Source organism: Geotrypetes seraphini, chromosome 1 (genome assembly GCF_902459505.1).
Source record: "Geotrypetes seraphini chromosome 1, aGeoSer1.1, whole genome shotgun sequence".
Lineage (NCBI taxonomy): Eukaryota > Metazoa > Chordata > Amphibia > Gymnophiona > Dermophiidae > Geotrypetes > Geotrypetes seraphini.
The window spans coordinates 105,136,225-105,157,665 of NC_047084.1; the positions used below are offsets into that span (position 1 = coordinate 105,136,225).

At 44.7% G+C, this 21,441-nt stretch overlaps 1 protein-coding gene across 2 annotated transcripts in view; it reads right to left on the reverse strand.

Moving 5' to 3' along the window:
- LOC117356187 (aquaporin-3-like) overlaps positions 1–21,441 on the reverse strand; it is a 76,759-nt gene that overhangs the window by 13,810 nt on the left and 41,508 nt on the right. The window contains exons 2-5 of one of the 2 annotated variants that reach the window (XM_033935333.1): positions 10,243–10,369; positions 6,350–6,487; positions 3,175–3,293; positions 2,092–2,309 (exon numbers count right to left, since the gene is read on the reverse strand). In XM_033935333.1, the coding sequence (XP_033791224.1) occupies positions 2,092–2,309; positions 3,175–3,293; positions 6,350–6,487; positions 10,243–10,369 (602 nt within the window). The remainder of the gene's footprint in view (positions 1–2,091; positions 2,310–3,174; positions 3,294–6,349; positions 6,488–10,242; positions 10,370–21,441) is intronic. The other variant, XM_033935334.1, reaches the window with a different exon arrangement.

Below are 21,441 nucleotides of genomic sequence, written 5' to 3' on the forward strand. Positions count from 1 at the left end.
GGAGGGTGTTTCCCCTATAACTGCCTCCAGAAGAGCGTTCCAGTTTTCTACCACTCTCTGGGTGAAGAAGAACTTCCTTACGTTTGTACGGAATCTATCCCCTTTTAACTTTAGAGAGTGCCCTCTCGTTCCCCCTTCCTTGGAGAGGGTGAACAACCTGTCCTTATCTACTAAGTCTGTTCCCTTCGGTACCTTGAATGTTTCGATCATGTCCCCTCTCAATCTGCTCTGCTCAAGGGAGAAGAGGCCCAGTTTCTCTAGTTAAAGGCCTGAGGATTTTTAGTTACCCCTTTATTATGATGCTAGTCTGCTTGCATATTCACTGAAGAAGAAACTGAGATGTCAGAATAAACGGCAAATGCAGTGCTGCTATTTCAGGCAGTTTGCATGGTGAATTTAAACAACGTTCATTTTTATAATGCGGAGCCAAGGCCTTAGGGAGCAGTTTGGAAAGCAGACAATCAGGTAAAGCAAAGAACACACGATCCCCCTGTTGGACCTGAATTGGTCTCAGGATCTTAAATAAATAGTTCCATCCTGTTCAGCTGGATCCCCTAACCACAGTTTAAAAAAAAGTTCTGCTCACAAGCACAGTGCTTCAGTACATACTAACATAGAAACATGATGGCAGATAAAGGCCAAATGGCCCATCCAGCATGCCCATCCGCAGCATCCAGTGTCTCCTCCTCTCCCTATTGGCTAAGGCTTTTAACATTTGCATCTCCTCTCCTTATTGGCTAAGGCTCTTTACACCTGCATTGTGATATCATAAGAGTTTCATGGTTATAGAAACATGATAGCAGCTAAAGGCCAAATGGCGAATAAGTCTGCTGACTGAGGCCACGTAACTGTGGACAAGTTTCTTTATGCCCCCTTCTCCAAATAATTCTTCCCCCCTTCAGCAGCTTTTATTGCTCAGACGCTACATAAGCTCCATTTTTATTCTATTTGTTGAGCAGGCAGTTTGAGGACTATAGCCAAATAACGGTTCCTGGGATAAGGATCTGAATTCTTTAATTGCGACTGCTAGTACGTATCAACAGTTTAGAAAACACCTAAAAACATATTTGCTCACTAGATTTCTAGGTAATTAAAACATTCTTCTTGAGTGTTTCTTCTTTCTTTTGTAAACCAGAGAGTGGTAGAGAACTGGAACGCTCTTCCGGAGTCTGTCATAAGGGAAAACACCCTCCAGGGACTCAAGACAAAGTAAATAAAGACAGGTTGTTCAACCTCTCCAAAGAAGAGAGAATGAGAGGGCACTCTCCAAAGTTGACCGGGGATAAATTCCATACAAATGTAAGGTTCTTCTTCACCCAGAGAGTGGTAGAAAACTGGAACGCTCTTCCGGAGTCTGTTATAAGGGAAAACACCCTCCAGGGATTCAAGACAAGGTTGGACAAGTTCCTGCTGAATCAGAACGAAAGCAAGTAGGGCTGGTCTCGGTTAGGGCACTGACCTGGGGGCCGCCGCGTGAGCGGACTGCTGGGCACGATGGACCACTGATCTGACCCAGAAGTAGCTTTGTTATGTTCTTATGTTAACCACATGGAACTTCACAGTAATGCGGTACGGAAGCTTGCTTTTATGTTATGTTATGTCCGTGTCGGGTCCAATTTTATGTTAAAATCAGTACAGTGTATGGATACATTGTACAACATTACAGACTCCTGATGCAGGCCTAGTGGCCGAAACACGTGCTGAGTCATTTTGTTTCCAATAAACATCACTGCGTATAATGCCATTAAGATGTCATCGTGCCTTCAGTCTCCGCCGCTATGTTTTTATTTGTACTTACCCTGTGGTGGATTTGTCTTCCCTTTTGTGCATATGACCCTATGTGGAGAACATAATGTTATATACCAGGGGTAGGCAATTGCAGTCCTCAAAAGCCAGAGCCAGAGCCAGGATATCCACCATTAATATGTATGAGATGGATTTGCATGCACTGCTTCCTTGAGATGCAAATCTATCTCATGCGTATTTATTGTGGAGATCCTGAAAACCTGACCTGGCTCCGGCTCTCAAGGACTGGAATTGCCTACCCCTACTATATACATACAAATTAATGCCATTGTGCTGTAGCCATACCTGAAAACCTCCGTGCCCCAACCAGCAATGGATGTGAAAAGGCGAGGTCCAAAGTCCCTGGCAGGGTTGACAGCATAGCCGGAGTTGAAGCCCATGGAGAGTCCAATGACCAAGACAACAAACCCAACGGTGAAAGCCTCGAGGCCCCTAGGAACTGGATTATTGTACGGATCCACAATAGCCAGGACACAGACCACTAGGGCTGCTGTACCAATGAACTGGAGGAAAGAGAGGCAGAGTACAAGAATTAAAAGCTCTGATTTCAAATGAGAATAGGATCCTAGGAAAAATCTGATGACTGAGGTTATTTTGGTAGTCACCGTTAGCGTGTAGCTTATGCAGGTGAGTTTCTTCCTCCCTCCTTAGACATGAACCATTGCTTTCTGAATTGTACACTTGGCCACCAGTGAGTCTCTCTTATCTAAAGGTACTAGCCACTGTAGAACAACTATAATACGAGGGGCTGAATTGTTCTTAGCCCAACCAACAAAGTTGGGGCAATCTCCATCGAGGGCTATAAATAGTTGGATTGCCGTAGTCTTCATTGTTGGGTCACAGAGAGAAGGAAGAACTTTGTACGTTTCATCATGGCAGATGAGGAAGTCATGTCTGTGAGAGTATGCCAGAGGTGTGTGATTGAATTTTGTGTTAAATTTGGAAAGAGCGGTAATGAAACTCTTGAAATATTATGGCAAGCATGCAATGGTAAAATAATTAGCCATGCTGCGTATTCTCACAGACACATCTTCCTCATCTGCCATGACGAAATGTACAACATTATTCCTCTCGCTGAAGACTAAGACTGCAGGTTCAGAAATGTCGATGTATGAGTTTCACAAGAACCAGTACAGCTTTGCCACGTCTACTTCTTGGAAAGAAAAACAGAGGCAGTCCCATTACTTGTCAGTATTCAGAGATGTTGTGCATGAGCTGTACATCCCCACTGAGTCCTTTCTTCATCTCTTACACCTCTTGAAAAGCATTAAATTTAGCTAGATCTTACATGGAGCACCATGGGTTTGTTGGGCTTAAAAGTGTGTCATTTGCCAGATTGTGTAAGGATGTAGCTCCCTGGTATCTCACCTGATCAAAGAATCCATTCATTAATGTCAAATGTTCAGTTGGGTAAGTCGCAAAGATCCCTGCTGTGCCGTTGGGTCCCATCACATACAGTTGATCATTCGCAAAATACCATATGGCATCTGCAATCCAAAAACCCACAATTCCATCAGTCCTGCATTTGCATCTTCTGTGCCATCCTTGTTTCATATTGACAAGAGCTAAATGGTGTCCTTAAAATGTTCTTAAAGCCAAGCATTATTCTAGCTGAAACGTGGCTACATCATTTAAGACAAGAAGCATATTTATCTGTGAGCAGGTGAATGTAATCTAAGATAACCAAAGTTAGAGCCTAGTTAGACTTCTCAGTCATATCCCATCTTGACTACTGTACGTCTCTGTACACTGATCTTCTGCAAACTTCTCTTAACCATTTACAACTCATTCAATCTACCTCAGTCAAGTTATTTCACTCAGCACATCGTTTTGACCTTGTTACCCCCTTGCTCAGGCTTGAACATTGGTTCCCTGTTTCTGTATGAATCATAAGATTCTTACTTTAGACTTCAAATTGCGTCTACAATCAGCCCCAGCCTATCTCAGTAAGTGGATTATTCCATATACGCCTCATAGTTTACCTCATTCTGCTGATCGTAATCTGCTTTGTCTTCTCTCTCTCTCTCTGAACTTCATCTGACCTCTTCACGGCTCTCTGCCTTTCCCCTACATAGGCCCCAAACTCACCCTTTCTAGTTTCAAAAAAGTCACTCAAGACACACCTGTTTACGAAACTATTTGGTCCAACAATTACCCAATAATCGTAACCTTTTTTTTTTCTTTTCCATGTTATTCTCCATTGTGCGTTTCTGTTTTTAGTTGTAAAACTGCTAGGAAGCCTAAACGGGCCATTTGTCGGTATATCAAATGACAATACATACATAAATAAATACATAAAATGAATTGCAACCCACTTTTTGGTTTTCAAGTGAAAGTGGATAACTATCGAAGATGTGATAGTGAAACAGCACCCTCCACTGGCAGGACTATAGGTGGAGGACTCCTACTGAGATTAGAGCAGTGGTCTCAAACTCACACATGCGGCCCCCCAGGTACTATTATGAGGCCCTGGGTATGTTTATCATAATCGCAAAAGTAAAATAAAACAGTTTATTGATCAAATGTGATAAACTTATCCTTCCAATCTCTATTAAAGGTATCTCTCTGAAGTTGATAAATAGAATTAGGATTCTAGGGGTTATCTTCGATGATAAATTAACTTACCACGATCATATTAGTTACGTTGTTAAATCAACTTTTTACAGACTCCGTCAAATTCGTTCAGTGGAGTCGGTTCAGAGAATGGCCACCCGGATGGTCTCGGGACTCAAGGATCTCCCATACGAGGAATGGCTAGACAAATTGCAGCTATACTCACTCGAGGAGCGCAGAGAGAGGGGGGACATGATCGAGACGTTCAAGTATCTCACGGGCCGCATCGAGGCGGAGGAAGATATCTTCCTTTTCAAGGGTCCCACGACAACAAGAGGGCATCCGTGGAAAATTAGGGGGGGGAAGCTACGAGCTGACACCAGGAAATTCTTTTTCACAGAAAGGGTGGTTGATCGCTGGAATAGTCTTCCACTGCATGTGATCGAGGCCAGCAGCGTGCCTGATTTTAAGGCCAAATGGGATCGTCACATGGGATCTATTCACAGGGCGAAGGTAGGGGAGGGACATTAGGGCGGGCAGACTAGATGGGCCGTGGCCCTTATCTGCCGTCTATTTCTATGTTTCTATGTCTAAATTCTTATGTCCAAAGTCTCTGAACATACTAATTCACTCTTTGGTTATTTCAAAAATCAATTACTGTAATGCTCTATTTAAGGGATTGGCTCAAAAGGAAATTAGGCTTCTGCAGATTATCCAGAATGCTTCTATTAAACTTATTATGAAAGCCAAGAAATTTGATCATGTGACCCCTTTACTTAAAAAAAGCACATTGGCTTCCAGTTGCTCGTCGTAAGTCTGCTCACCTTTAAATCTCTGACATTTAAAACCCCAGCTTTTATTTATAAAGTTTTGATTCCTTATACTTCATCTAGATTATTGAGGTCAAATGACCAAGACTTATTGGTCATTCCCTCTCTTAAAATTATTAACACACGGCGGTAATCTATCTTTTCCGTTACAGCTCCTCAAACATGGAATGCCCTTCCAATTTATTTAAAGAGAGGAAAAGAACTTGGAAAAATTTAAGAGCAAACTCAAGGGTTTTCTTTTTAAAGATTCATTTAATGACTAAATGAATTGCTTATGACTCTCATTTTATCTTTATATCTTTTGATAGTTTTTTCTTTCCGTTTCCTATTGTTTTTAACCTTAACTGTCTTTCTTTATAATCAGATTGCATTTCCTTCCTAGCTTTTCCTTGTGTTTTATTATGTCTGTATAAGTTGGTTTTTTATTATGTTTAGTAGATTTAGTTGGGTTTTTTTGTTAGTTACGTTTGTTTCCCCTAACTCTGTAATTTTTATCAATCTGTACATCGCTTAGAATTTGGAATAGGCGATTAATCAAATTCTATAATAAACTTGAAACTTTTGCTATAAATTACAATATTATTATTAAGACTTAGCCAAAAGGAAAGATTTATAAACTATGAAGAGTTTAACCTCATGCAAAATTGTCATTTCTTTAATAAGACTTTAACTATTTTTTTCTGAGGCCCTCCGAGTACCTACAAATCCAAAATGTGGCCCTGCAAAGGGTTTGAGTTGGAGACCACTGGCTTAGAGGTATAGTGCCTACCATATAATATTTTTAGGGGAAGTGGCCTTATGTAATAAAGCTCAAATGCGTATACAGCTGCTTTATGTGGACAGACGTCCAGGAGCCTTTCTGGTGACAGATTAAGAACATAAGAAGTTGCCTCCGCTGAGGCAGACCATAGGTCCATCCTGCCCAGCGGTCCGCTCCCACGGTGGCCCATCAGGCCCATTGCCTGAACAATGGTCTATACCTATCTATACCCCTCAATCCCTTTTTCTTCTAGGAATCTATCCAAACCTTCTTTGAAACCATTTAATGTTTTCTTGTCTACAACAGCCTCTGGAAGCGCGTTCCATGTATCCACCACCCTCTGAGTGAAAAAGAACTTCCTAGATTCTTTAGGTAACGCCCTCACGTCGTATCTGCTTACCGTAGTACAAGCCGTAGACGATGCCAGCTCCAAGAAAAGCCCCAAGGGTTTGTGCCAAGGTATAAATGGGGAATTTAATCCATGGTTCCTTTGCCAACAAGCAAAATGCAAAAGTGACAGCAGGATTGAGGTGACCACCTAAGGAAGAGTTTCACATTAGTAGATGCAGAAGTGCAATGTTCATGTCGCTTTGCTATTCTTATCAACCCCACTGGCTTCCCAATCTTTTTGTGGCTGTGATCTCATGTACGTGGCTGATTAAAATTGTGTGACACCCCCCACCCCCACCCCAGAGGTGCAGAATAATGATATACCTACGGTTGTGACCCCATTTTGGGTCCTGCCTCAGTTTGGGAATCTCAGAATTAAATTCAAGATCCTCGCCTTTGCATACAGACCGGACCATCTTATCTGTCCTCTCTAATCAGTGGCACAGTAAGGGGGAGGGGCATGGGGGTGGTCTTCCCCAGACGCCATCTTGCTAGGGGCACCAGCTCCCGTCCTCCTCTCCATCTCCCCCCGCTCCTTCCCTGCCCCCCACTACCCCCGGAGTATGCCACTTCCCTTCCCCCCCCACCTCTTTAACGATCACGACGTAAACAGCAGCCCCAATTTGCTGATTGCGCCAGCGTTGGCTCGTCATCTGACATCACTTCCTGGACCCACACATAGGAAGTGATGTCAGAGGAAGAGCTGACGCTGGCACGAGCAGCAGGTTGGGGTTGCTGTTCGCGTCGTGATCGTTAAAGAGGTGCGGGGGAAGGGAAGGGGCACGCATGTGCAGTAGGAAGGGGTGGGGAGGGAGTGGATAGGGGTGGGAGCACCACTGCCCCGGCCACCTCTCACCCTTGCTAAGCCACTGTCTCTAATTACTCCCTATTTCCCACTTATACATGCCACTTGTCACATGACTTCTGTCTATCAATTCCCCCAATTTCACATGCGTGGGTGATGAGCAGATAGCGTAGCTCAGGGGTGTCCAATGTCGGTCCTCGAGGGCCGCAATCCAGTCGGGTTTTCATGATTTCCCTAATGAATATGCATTAAAGCAGTGCATGCACATAGATCTCATGCATATTCATTGGGGAAATCCCGAAAACCCGACTGGATTGCGGCCCTCAAGGACCGACATTGGACACCCCTGGCGTAGCTGGTTTTAAGAAAGGTTTGGACAAGTTCCTGGAGGAAAAGTCCTTAGTCTGTTATTGAGAAAGACATGGGGGAAGCCACTGCTTGCCCTGGATCGGTAGCATGGAATGTTACTACTCTTTGGGGTTCTGGAATCTTGCTATTCTTTAGGATTCTGAATGGAATGTCGCTACTCTTTGGGGTTCCGGAATCTTTTGTTACTCTTTGGGATTCCAGAATCTTGCTATTCTTTAGGATTCTGAATGGAATGTTGCTACTCTTTGGGTTTTGGCCAGGTACTAGGGACCTGGATTGGCCACCATAAGGACAGGCTACTGGGCTTGATGGACCATTGGTCTGACCTATTGGGGGGGGGTTACAGAGTTATGCGTAAAAGATGGATACTCCAGGGAGGGAGGGTTCTTGAGTGGGCAGACTTGTTGGGCCGCCGGCCCTCTTCTGTCATCATACTCTATGTTTCTATGACCCAGTAAGGCTATTCTTATGTTCTGTAACCTAAGGCCCAATTTCACTTGTTACATTTGTGCATAAATACTTAGAATACCTAACAGGGAAAGGGAGGAAATTTGATATAAATCTAAAAATAAATAATGTTATTAGCCAAGTGGTGGAAGCACCCACTGAAAAAACATTTACTTAAAGTGGAGAAAAAGCCTCAGCCTTATTTAGTATTTCGACAATGTCACACTTATCTTCACTTCAGTACGCTTTGGGAGAAGGACATCATGATGTGCAGATAAGTGTAACATTGTCTCTTGTTCTTTTCCCCTTTTTCCCTGTGGTGGGGTGTTATCCCAGGTTGAAAAGCACATTTTTGATCATTGCGGAGTTTTTCGCCCATGATACAGAAGTTGAACGCTTACAAAAACGCAGTGGGTTGACGTCTAAATGCTAAATAAGGCTGAGGCTTTTTCTCCTCTTTAAGCAAATGTTTTTTTCAGTGGGTGCTTCCACCACTTGGCTAATAACATTTTTTATTTTTAGATTTATATTTTGCCATTAATTATTTTTCTTGTGTGACTAGGAAATTTGATATACCACCGTTCAACACAGTTTACACACAGGTATTTATTCTATACCTGGAACCAGTGGAGTAGTAAGTGGGTGCAAGGGGCAGACTCTCCTGAGCCCCATTGGCACCTCTCTACTCCCCCTCCATGCCCTGCTCGTGCCCTCCCTTCCCAGCCCCTCCTCGTACCTCTTTAAATCTTTGCCAACTTGAACCACTACTCTGGCCTGCTGCTTGCGCCGGCCTGGCTCCCTCTAAAATCACTTCTGGGTCACGGGTCAAGGAAGTGACATCAGAGGGAAAGCCAACACCGGCGTGAGCAGCAAGCCAGAGAAGCTGCTCGCACTGGCCAAGATTTAAAGAGTGGAGGGCACAAGCATGGAGTGGAAGGGGCAGAGAGGAAGGCGCGGGGAGGGGTGCCACGTAGTACCCTTGCTACGCCACTGCCTGGGACAATGGAGGGTCATGCAACTTGCCCAGAATCACAGGGTGCTACATTGGGAATTGAACCCAGTTCTCCAGGTTTGCAGGCCACTGTATTAACCATTAGGTCGCTCCTTCACTTATACGCATAAGCATCCATTTACTTGTGCAAATGCTAGCAAAGTACCTAGGTGCTGTTCTGGAAATACTGCATTACTTACATAGCATGTGTGTGCAAAGGAAAAGGATACTGCCTTTTTGTGGTTTGCATATATACAGGTACTTTTTGTGTACCAGGGCACTGGAGGATTAAGTGACTTGCCCAGGGTCACAAGGAGCAGCACTGGGATTTGATCCAGTAATTGCTAGGTGCAGAGGCGGCAGCCCTACCACTAGGCCACTCCTATACTTGGGTGAAGCATGGGCAGGGTATAGGTGTGACTCCCACTTACGTGGCTAACTTACAGAATACTATGGGCCCAATATTTATCGCTATTTAGACAACTGGGAATGGCGTTGCGGAAGTTGCGTCAGAGGAGAAGCTTCTGCCCACACATACGTGACTGCAGGGTAGCACAGGTAGGGTTCGCCAGTTTCAGTTTCTTTTCTAATGCGCCGCGAAGGTAAGGGGAAGGGAGGGAGGGAGATAGATTTGGCTGGAGGGAGGGAGGGAAGGGGCCGCTCAAGCGATCGGTGACCGTGCACCTTCCCTCCCTTAAGTTTCTTTACGCCGTGAAGGTAAGGGGCAGGTAGATTCTCGGGCCGCTGAAGGTGAGGTGGCGAGAGGGAAGGGTGGTGTGGGGATGGGGTCGGGGTGGTGAAGGGGACGGCGGAGACGGGGACGGAGCGGTGAAGAGGACAGTGGTCCGGTGACGAGGCAGTGACGGGAACAGATTTTTCCCCGTGTCATTCTCTAGCTCCTACCACCTACACTCGAGATGCCCCAAATGGAGGCAGCCAGTTACAGAATTGCCCCCTTAGACTCAAATCAATCCAGTGCTTTGTTCTATATAGCCCCAACCATCTGGAATGATTGTTTCCTCTTCATCTGAAACCATCCTATAGGAAATTTAGGGCTGCACTGGCAACCTTTTGTTTCAGCGAGCCTTTGATGCATCCTAGGCCTCCACAGATGTCATTAGTCCGCTGACTTCTCCCCCTTTGCTCCCCTCCCCTTTTCTTTCTCTCCCTCTATGGGTTTGACCTCTTTCTTATTGGTGTATCACCTATTCTTGGTTTTCTCTGCTCCAACCTGTCATGCAACTGGAGTTCCTGTCTCTTCTTAAATTGAGCAGAATGAAGTTTAACATACCTGACACCTGCCCTGATATCAGAATACCAAGCATCACGGCAAAACCAAAGGCCAGGTTGACAGTCAAGAACTGTCCATGGGATCCCTTGCTGAGAACCACCTGAGCCACAGATCCGCAGCCAAACATCTGTAAGAAAAAGAATACAGTCAATGCGGTGTGAATTATATGAAGCTAGTAAGAAATTAGTGCATTGTAAGCATGAAAAGCAAATGTGGAAGATATTATTGATTTTCCATTATACAAGGAGTTGAAGCAAGGGAGAGAGGGATTCTGAACCTAGAGGTATATTTTGGCTACTGGCTTTCCTATGTGGCTGTAGTGAGATTAACCATAGCATATGACCTGAGAGCAATGGAGGAAACATTCAAAGAACATTAGAGCCATGCCCAAAGCAGATCCTGGGCTGTACGAAAGGGTCTAGGCCAAAAATCACGTCTCAATCATTGGCTCGGACTTCTTACATAATTGTAATTTTTTTAATTTTAAGTTTTTAAATATTTTAAGAATAAATCCAATCCAATCTGATCAGCTTCTTTGACTGGATACGGGAGGAATCTCTAGACATCGTGTACTTGGACTTCAGCAAAGCATTTGATAGCGTCCCACACCGCAGGTTACTGAACAAGATGAGTTCGATGGGATTAGGCGACACATTAACTGCAAGGGTTAAGGGCTGGCTTAGTGGTAGACTTTAAAGGGTGGTAAATGGCACCCACTCCGAAACGACGGAGGTGATCAGCGGAGTGCCGCAGGGCTCGGTCTTGGGCCCGATCCTATTCAACATCTTCATAAGTGACTTGGCTAAGGATCTTCGAGGTAAAATTACGTTATTCGCCGATGATGCCAAACTATGCAACATAGTGGGCAAAAGCACAACAGACAAAAGCACAGTGCCTGACAAAGGCTCAATATCCGACAGTATGACACATGACCTGCTCCTACTGGAGCATTGGTCAAGGACCTGGCAACTAAGTTTCAATGCCAAAAAATGCAAGGTCATGCACCTTGGCAACAAAAATCCATGCACGTCTTACACCCTGAATGGTGAGACCCTAGCAAGGACTGTAGCAGAACGAGACTTGGGGGTGATCATTAGTGAAGACATGAAGTCTGCCAATCAAGTGGAGAAAGCTTCATCCAAAGCTAGACAAATCATGGGTTGTATCCGTAGGAGCTTCGTCAGCCGTAAGCCCGAGGTCATAATGCCGTTGTACAGATCCATGGTGAGACCCTATCTGGAATACTGTGTACAATTCTGGAGGCCGCATTATCAAAAAGATGTGCTGAGAGTTGAGTTGGTTCAGCGAATGGCCACCAGGATGGTCTCAGGACTCAAGGATCTCCCGTATGGGGAACGATTGGATAAGTTGCAGCTATATTCACTCGAGGAACACAGAGAGAGGGGGACATGATCGAGACGTTCAAATATGTCACGGGCCGTTATCGAGGTGGAAGAAGATATCTTTTTTCTTAAAAGTCCAACGGCAACAAGAGGGCATCCGTTGAAAATCAGGGGTGGGAAATTTCATGGTGACACCAGAAAATATTTCTTCACCAAAAGAGTGGTTGATAGCTGGAATAGTCTTCCACTAGAGGTAATTGAGGCCAGCAGCGTGTCAGATTTTAAGAAAAAATGGGATTGGCACGTGGGATCTCTTCACGGAGGGAGTTAGAGGGTGGGACATTGGTATGGGCAGACTAGATGGGCCGTGGCCCTTTTCTGCCGTCAGTTTCTATGTTTCTATAGTGCATTAATTTTCAACAGCATTTATCTTATTGACTGTGGTCAACAGCACTGCAGTTGAAACCCGACGGGGCCACCGTTTCACCTTTTCACCTTATTGGCTTCGTCAGGGGAAATGTTAAAACAGTGCGGAACAGAACTTTCCCCGTGGCTCAAAATCTTTTTCTCAAAATGGCCATTTTAAGCCACGGGGAAAGTTCTGTTCCGCACTGTTTTAACATTTCCCCTGACGAAGCCGATAAGGTGAAACGGTGGCCCCGTCGGGTTTCAACTGCAGTGCTGTTGACCACAGTCAATAAGATCAGTGCTGTTGAAAATTAATGCACTATCCTTTTGAACTTTCTATTTATTCCTAAAATATTTAAAAACTTAAAATTTAAAAAAATTACAATTATGTAAGAAGTCCGAGCCAATGATTGAGATTTTGACCTGCTATTATTACATCTAGCAGCATACATAGAAACAGAGAAACATAGAAACATAGACATAGACGGCAGATAAGGGCCCACGGCTCATCTAGTCTGCCCACCTTAATGTCCCTCCCCTACCTTTGCCCTGTGAATAGATCCCATGTGCCGATCCCATTTGGCCTTAAAATCAGGCACGCTGCCTGAACTTAAGGTCTCTGACGCTTGCCTTCACGCTTTGAAAGGTGCTAGTTTAGAGGCGATTTTTGGCTTAGACTGATCATTGTTACACCTTTTTGCATTTGTTTCATTGGTTTCACCACTGTACGAAAAGGTCACGTGTTAACGTGAACACAAGCTGCCCGAATCACTACCACGGGCTCCGTCTCTGGCCGTGTTCAAGGGCCAGTTAAAGGCCCACCTCTTTGAGAGTGCTTTTGAATCCTAACTCCTCTCACATAATAATATACAGTTGTTACCAGTAACAGCGGGATCTGGATAGTCTCTATTGCTACCCATCAACTCCCTTTTTCCCATAACCCACCCCCAAATGAGACCAGCACACTTCATTATGGAATATATAGCCGCAGCTCTTTATTAAATCCACCATAACAATAAATTAACATGAATAACATAAATAACATAACCTCATAAACATATTGACCCTCTATTAACAAACCACATCAGCAAGCTCCTCCCGAGCTACCCCTATGTAACCATTAACCTTTGCCCCCGACCCCGCCACAAACAGCAAGCGTCCGAGGGGTGGCATGACCTCATGCCCCTTTAACCCGGGTCACCTGACCCCAAGGCGCGGCTCCCAGCCGGCCCCCCGCTCATCGCCTGATGAGCCCCAGCACCCAGTAGCTCGGGAGACCCGCCTACCCGAGCTACCAAGGCCACCACAGCGGGAGGGTGGGAGGGAGAAAAACCGCCCTGGAGGACCTGAAAGAACCGAGTCCTCCAGGGTCCCGGTCTACTCGTTCCCTCTGCCCCACCCCTCCAACTCACTTCACCCTATCCTAGCCCTGTCTTTTGGCGGTAACCCCTCCCCAGATCCTTTTAATAAGTTTCCCTAACTAACGGTCCAATTCCCCCCCCCCCCACCTTGCCTTTCTAGCAACACGAGGCCTCCCAGCCCCGTGTTACCATACGCCCTTCGAGACAAGCTCTCGGGCTCCTTATTACAATTTACCCTGGTTATCCTTCCAGTGCAAGTTTTCCCCGTACAGTCGACTCCACCTAAGTGCACGTCGGTTAAGCGCACGCTTCGGCTACCCGCAGCCTACCACCACCGTCCCGGGGTTTTTTTTTTACATTAAAGTCAATGGACGTAAACTCTGGATATTTGTAATTCGGATAAGCGCACAATCCGCTTATGCGCACTGATGTCATAGATCCAGCCTCTATTCTTTCACGTTACATTTACGCCGGTTAAATGCAATCACGTTCTGACTGGAAATGGCTAGGCTTCACGTAGCAGCTTAAGCGCTGGGACAGCTGGGAAAGCGAGTGCTGGGACAGCTGGGAAAGCGAGTGCTCCGCTTCCACTCAAGCTGTAGGGCAGGGGTAGGGAACTCCGGTCCTCGAGAGCCGTCTTCCAGTCGGGTTTTCAGGATTTCCACAATGAATACGCATTGAAAGCAGTGCATGCAAATAGATCTCATGCACATTCATTGGGGAAATCCTGAAAACCCGACTGGAATACAGCTCTCGAGGACCGGAGTTCCCTACCCCTACTATAAGCTCTGCCTTAACCGCATAAGCCTCAAACACTTATGATTTTCAAGTGTTTGAGGCTTGTGCAGATGAGGATGGAGCTTAGCCATTGGTGAAATGAGGCATTATGACATCACAATCTGAGCTCTAGAATGTTGCTACTTAGGATTTTAGAGTGTTTGAGGCTTGTGCAGATGAGGATGGAGCTTAGGCATTGGTGGAATGAGGCATTATGACATCACAATCTGAGCTCTAGAACAGGGATAGGGAACACCGGTCCTCAAGAGCCGTATTCCAGTCGGGTTTTCAGGATTTCCCCAATGAATATGCATTGAAAGCAGTGCATGCAAATGGATCTCATGCATATTCATTGGGGAAATCCTGAAAACCCGACTGGAATATGGCTCTCGAGGACCGGAGTTCCCTACCCCTGATCTAGGTGCAGGGACCTATCACTTAGAGCAGGGGTAGGGAACTCCGGTCCTCGAGAGCCGTCTTCCAGTCGGGTTTTCAGGATTTCCACAATGAATACGCATTGAAAGCAGTGCATGCAAATAGATCTCATGCACATTCATTGGGGCAATCCTGAAAACCTGACTGGAATACGCTCTCGAGGACCGGAGTACCCTACCCCTACTATAAGCTCTGCCTTAACCGCATAAGCCTCAAACACTTATGATTTTCAAGTGTTTGAGGCTTGTGCAGATGAGGATGGAGCTTAGCCATTGGTGAAATGAGGCATTATGACATCACAATCTGAGCTCTAGAATGTTGCTACTTAGGATTTTAGAGTGTTTGAGGCTTGTGCAGATGAGGATGGAGCTTAGGCATTGGTGGAATGAGGCATTATGACATCACAATCTGAGCTCTAGAACAGGGATAGGGAACTCCGGTCCTCAAGAGCCGTATTCCAGTCGGGTTTTCAGGATTTCCCTAATGAATATGCATTGAAAGCAGTGCATGCAAATGAATCTCATGCATATTCATTGGGGAAATCCTGAAAACCCGACTGGAATATGGCTCTCGAGGACCGGAGTTCCCTACCCCTGATCTAGGTGCAGGGACCTATCACTTAGAGCAGTGGTTCCCAACCCTGTCCTGGAGGACCACCAGGCCAGTCGGGTTTTTGGGATAGCCCCAATGAATATGCAGGAGAGAGATTTGCATATAATTGAGTTGCCTGGCATGCAAATCTCCTCCATGCATATTCATTAGGGCTAGCCTGAATACCCGATTGGCCTGGTGGTCCTCCAGGACAGGGTTGGGAACCACTGACTTAGAGCATATTCCAGTCGGGTTTTCAGGATTTCCCCAATGAATATGCATTGAAAGCAGTGCATGCAAATAGATCTCATGCATATTCATTGGGGGAAATCCTGAAAACCCGACTGGAATATGGCTCTCGAGGACCGGAGTTCCCTACCCCTGAGGTAGGGCCTAGCTTTCCTGTACTTTAGGCTCCACAAGCCCATGCACCATATTTAACTACAGCCTCCCCCCCCCCACTTCTATTAAGCGCACAGTCCTTTTAAGCGCACGTGGAGACCCGGTCTGAAGGGCGTGCACTTAAGAGGAGTCAAATGTACAAGTTTTATCCTAATTGACACACACAGACAGTTTACAGCAGTGGTTCCCAAACCTGTCCTGGGGGATCCCCAGCCAGTCAGGTTTTCAAGATATCCCTAAAGAATATGCAAGAGAGAGATTTGCATAGCTGTTACTTCCAGTATATGCAAATCTCTCTCAAGCATATTCATTAGGGCGGGGGTCGGCAACCTGCGGCTCCAGAGCCGCATGCGGCTCTTTTCCACCTTTGCTGCGGCTCCGGTGTGTCACGCAGGCATGCAGTTACAAGTCCGGCGTCGCGGCGGGAAATAGCCATGCTGAGCAGTGAGCTCAGCACACACAGATGAAAGCCTTGCTTGCTGATTGGTCCGGCGGCCCCGCCCCGCCGTGCCGCCGGACCAATCAGCAAGCAAGGCTTTCATCTGTGTAGTGCTGAGCTCACTGCTCAGCGTGGCTATTTCCCGCCGCGACGCTGGACTTGTAAGGTGCCTGAAAAAGAAATCATCCTGGCCGGGGTCGGTGTCATGCTCCGGAGATCTACAGCCTTCCTATCTCCCTCTCCCTTCTACCTGCTTCCGGCCACATCCCCTGCTCCGCGGCTCTCTTCGGCAACTCAGCAGCAGCTTCTGACGTCGGGGCCTACCCTCTGCGAGTCCCGCTTGTTTCAACTTCCTTTTTCCACAAAGGCGGGACTCGTAGAGGGAAGGCCTCGATGTCGGCAGCTTGTCTTGATCACTGCTGCTGACGAGTTGCTGAAGAGAGCCGCGGAGCAGGGGGGTGTTGCCAGGTGCAGGTAGAAGGGAAAGGGCCAGATGCAGGACTCGTGGGTGAGGGAGCAGAAGAGAGAGAGAAAGAGAGAGGGGAGGGAAACAAAAGGAAAAATTTCATACTGGGCTGGGAGGGAGGGTGGAAAGATTCTAGCTACAGGGTGCAGTAACAAAGGAAAAGGGGGGGAAAGCTGAAAATGGAGATAGTGACACAAAGAAGAGAAAGGGTAAGCAGGACCTACTGAATAAGGATAGAGATACAGAGGGAACATGAAGAGGAGGTGAAATAGAGACATAGAAGTAATACTGAAAAAGTGTGTGTGTGGGGGGGAGATAAAGACATTGAAAGGGCAAATGGTGAACATGGGGTAAAGACAAGGACAGAGACAAATGAAGATTCTGAAAAAGTGGTGAGATAGGGATATAGGTGAGATGGACACAAAGAAGGGGGATGCTGGAAAATAGGTGGAATGGTAATTCTGACAGACACAGAAGGGAAATGCTGGATCAAGGAGAGATGGGGCTCAGGCTGGATGGAATGAGGAGAAATGCCTTGTTGGCCCGGAACTTCCTCTCCTACGTCAGAATTGAAGTCAGGGAGCGGAATGCTGGTCAGCGCAACACTTCTGCAGGGAAAGCTTGGGACGGTGGTGGCTTGGGGGCTGTTCCCCGATTGCGGTGGCAGCAAACCGAGTGGCTTGGGGGACGGCACGGAGACAGAAAGAAGGGGGAACAGGGAGACAAAGAAAAAGTTGGGGGAGAGAATGAGGTCTGGAGGAGAGGAAACATACAGGAGGCTGAAAGAAAGGAAGAAAGATTGGATGCACAGTCAGAAGAAGAAAGTGCAACCAGAGACTCATGAAATCACCAAATAGCAAAGGTAGGAAAAATGATTTTATTTTCAATTTAGTGATCCTGTATATAGCATTAAGATAAGAAACAATATATGCAGTGTTAGATTTGTTTTATAATGGTTTTGCGGCTCCAAGTTTTTTTTTTCTTTTCGAAAACGGGTCCAAGTGGCTCTTTATGTCTTAAAGGTTGCAGACCCCTGCATTAGGGATATCTTGAAAACCTGACTGGCTGGGGGTCCCCCAGGACAGGTTTGGGAACCACTGGTTTACAGGTTGGATTTGCCATAGTTACAGGGCAAGATTTTTCAATCCAAGCTTTCCTTACGTGACACATTCCACGTTCTGGTATCAACATACATTTCTTTGTAATCAAGGGCAGGGGTGTTGGGTGAAGAGGTATGTTTTTATTGCTTTCCTAAAGTTGAGTAGTAACACTTGAACATTGTAAATAGACTCTGAAAGTGTCTTGTAATTGTTTAAAGGTTGGTTGCATCTTCTTCTCATTATGTGTGCGATGGAAATAATGGTCTTAGCACATTGGAAAGTAGGGTTACCATTTTTCAGGCCAAAAAAATCCGGACACAAGGCCCCACCCTGTTCCACTCCAATCCCGTCCACTTCCGCCTTTTGCTCCATCCCATTCTGCCCTAGCCCCTCCCAGTTCAGCCTTCAGCCCCGCCCCCCACAAACCTCTTCTTCCCCGACAAGCTCCGGCCGCGTCTGGAGGGCCTGGAGCATGCGCGGATGTCTGTGACGTCGTTCGCACATGCTCAGATGCCCTCCAGATGCGGCCAGAGCTCGTCGGGGCTTTCAAAAACCTGGACAAACTACTGGGTTTTGGAAAGTCCGTCCATGACCCCAGGCAGTCTTCTAAAAAGAGGTTTTCCCGGATGTCTGGTAACCCTAAGGGCACGCTAAGGCCACTTTTTACTGCCGCTTTATAAAATGACCCCTACATTTGTACCTGAGACCATGGTGAGTTAAGTGACATGCCCACAGGCTCCCCTGGTTGTCAGCCCACTGCTCTAACTATTAGGCTAATCCAAACCAATAAAGAAAGAAATAAAATTTTGAAAAACACGAATTTTTTTTTTTTTTCCAATTCTTTATTCATTTTTTAAAAATTTACCATAAGTGTAAACAGCATTTATAACATTTTAAACTCAAATACAACACTTAATATTCTTGATTAAATCACACTGGCTTCCTGTCAATCATCGGATTACCTATAAAATTCTATTGTTAACTTTCAAAACCTTAGACACCAATGAACCCCAATTCATAAACAAATTACTTATCCCCTATAATTCCTCACGTTCTTTGCGTTCAAACAACCACAAGCTTCTAACTATTCCTTCTTTAAAAATCATTGGAACCCGCCGTCAGGATATGTTTTCTGTAGTAGCACCTCAACTCTGGAACTCTTTACCTTTACACTTAAGAGAAATAAATAACTTAAACGATTTCAAAAAGAATTTAAAATGCTTTTTATTTAAAGACGCTTTTAACATTTAAAATTAATCATGTGCTCTTTTTAAATGTCAAGATCCGTTATATTATTGAATTATTATTTTAGTATATAATTGTTAAGTTAAAATTTCTGTAATTCTATGATCTTTGTACCTCATAATATATAACTCGTAATTTTATATTTTACTAACATGTTTTATCCTCTTTTTTTTATTATTTTTTTTTATAAACTTAATGTATAAATTGTTAAATTTTTAATATTTTATGTTATTTACTGTTTTAATATCATGTTTATTTACAAACTGTAACTCGCTTAGAAATAATTTAATTAAGCGATTAATCAAATATAAATAAAACTTGAAACTTGAAACTTGTTAAAATCCATATAAGTTCCTAGTTTTTGGCATTGGAGGAATCAATTTCATCGTCTACTGTTATTTGAGACTTGGGAAGTTAGGCGTTCGGCGAGGAAAATCCGTATGTTTATGGAAATTTGTGATCCGTATATTCAGAATCTTTCAACTAAGGCAAGAAGTTTAATTCTTAATGATTTACATTGAAGCTATGATTATTTATCTAAAATTCCAGTTCTTTACTTTTATTATTCTTTATTTTTGTCAACTTTCATTGGGTTTGGGGGGTTTAGTATAATTCTTTCAATAAAATGTTATAAACTAAATTTGAGGGGAGGATAGGGGGGGAGAGGTCAATAGGGAAAAGGGAGGGGGGGGGTAGGAATTAGGAGGAGGGTATTGAGAGATGTAATGGGTATGTTGGAAATATATTTTGAAGAAATGAAAAATATTTGATGGAAATTAATATGATGAATTTTAATTTAATTACTATTTTATTGTATTATAATATTGTATATTTATTGATTTCTTCAATAAAAATGTTATAAATTAAATCCATATCAGAATTTATCTCCCCCTCCCCCCTAATCAATAACATTCTTTAAATTCAAGAAAACCTACCATAAATCCCATTCCTATATACCTTATTTAATATTCAAATAAAAAAAACCTTCCCCCCCCATCCTGGATGTGCATTTTTAAGGGGAAAAATAATATTTAATTATTACAATATTTTGTTAATGGCTCCCAAATCTCCTGAAATTTTCTAAAATTCCCCTGCTATGTGGCTATTATTCTTTCCATTTTATAAATGTGACATAAAGAGTTCCACCAGAAACTGTAATTAAGTCTCTTCCAGTAACACCAATTATTTTTAAGGAAAAGATCACAGTTATGACCTGGCAATCAAATGAAATTGCAATTTCTAACAGATTGATGACATTTCATAAAATCAGAAGATTTTTTTTTTTTTTTTTAATTCTCTGCCTGTGGAGGTGCATTATCCCAGGACAAGCAGGCAGGTATTCTCACTAATGGGTGACGTCATCCGATGGAGCCCCGATGCGGACGTCTCACAAGCATGCTTGCTGGTAGAAACTTTAGAAGTTTCGAGTCACCCACACCGCGCATGCGCGAGTGCCTTCCTGCCCGATGCACCAGTTCAGATAGCTAGCAGAGAAGCCAACCCAGGGGAGGTGGGTGGGACATGAGAAAAGCTGCCTGCTGTCCCTGGGCCAAAAAGTGGCAAATGAGCTTCAACATAGGGAAATGCAAGGTCATGCATGTGGGGGAAAAAGAACCCGATGTTCAGCTACAAAATGGGGGGATCACTACTAGGGATAAGTGACCTTGAAAGAGACCTGGGAGTGATGGTAGACACAACACTGAAGGCGTCGGCGCAGTGCGCCACAGCCTCGAGGAAAGCAAACAAAATGTTGGGTATCATTAAAAAGGGTATCACGACCAGGTCGAAGGAAGTCATCATGCCACTGTATCGTGCAATGGTGCGGCCGCATCTGGAATACTGTGTCCAGTACTGGTCGCCGTACCTCAAGAAGGACATGGCAGTACTTGAGGGAGTCCAGAGAAGAGCAACTAAGCTGATAAAGGGTATGGAGAATCTCTCATATACTGACAGATTGAAACAGTTAGGACTGTTCTCCCTGGAGAAGCGGAGACTAAGGGGAGACATGATAGAAACCTTCAAGATCCTGAAAGGCATAGAGAAAGTAGACAGGGACAGATTTTTCAAACTAAGGGGAACCACAAGTACAAGGGGGCACTCGGAGAAATTGAAAGGGAACAGGTTTAGAACAAACGCTAGGAAGTTCTTTTTCACCCAGAGGGTGGTGGATACATGGAATGTGCTTCCAGAGACTGTGGTAGACAGGAGCACTGTACAGGGCTTCAAGGAAGGTTTGGATAGGTTCCTAGAGGACAAAGGGATTGAGGAGTATAGATAAGGGTAGAGATGGGTTATAGGGATAGGAGTAGAGGTAAGTTATAGGAATAGGAGTAGAGACAGGTTATAGAGCTAGTCAGGGACCACTGCTCAGGCAAAAGGGCCTGATGGGCCGCCGCGGGAGCGGCCCGCTGGGCGAGATGGACCTCTGGTCTGCCTCAGCGGAGGCAACTTCTTATGTTCTTTAGATGTTTTACAGAAAACATTCCAAAATCCAGTAGGAAAAAACAACCATTTTCAACGTCTCTCTTTTAGTTTTACAAATGGCCATTTCTTAGATGCGTTTGTCCTTAATGTATCTATCATTTTGGAACATTTTTGAAAAAAAAAAAAAAAAATTAAAATCCAAAATGCA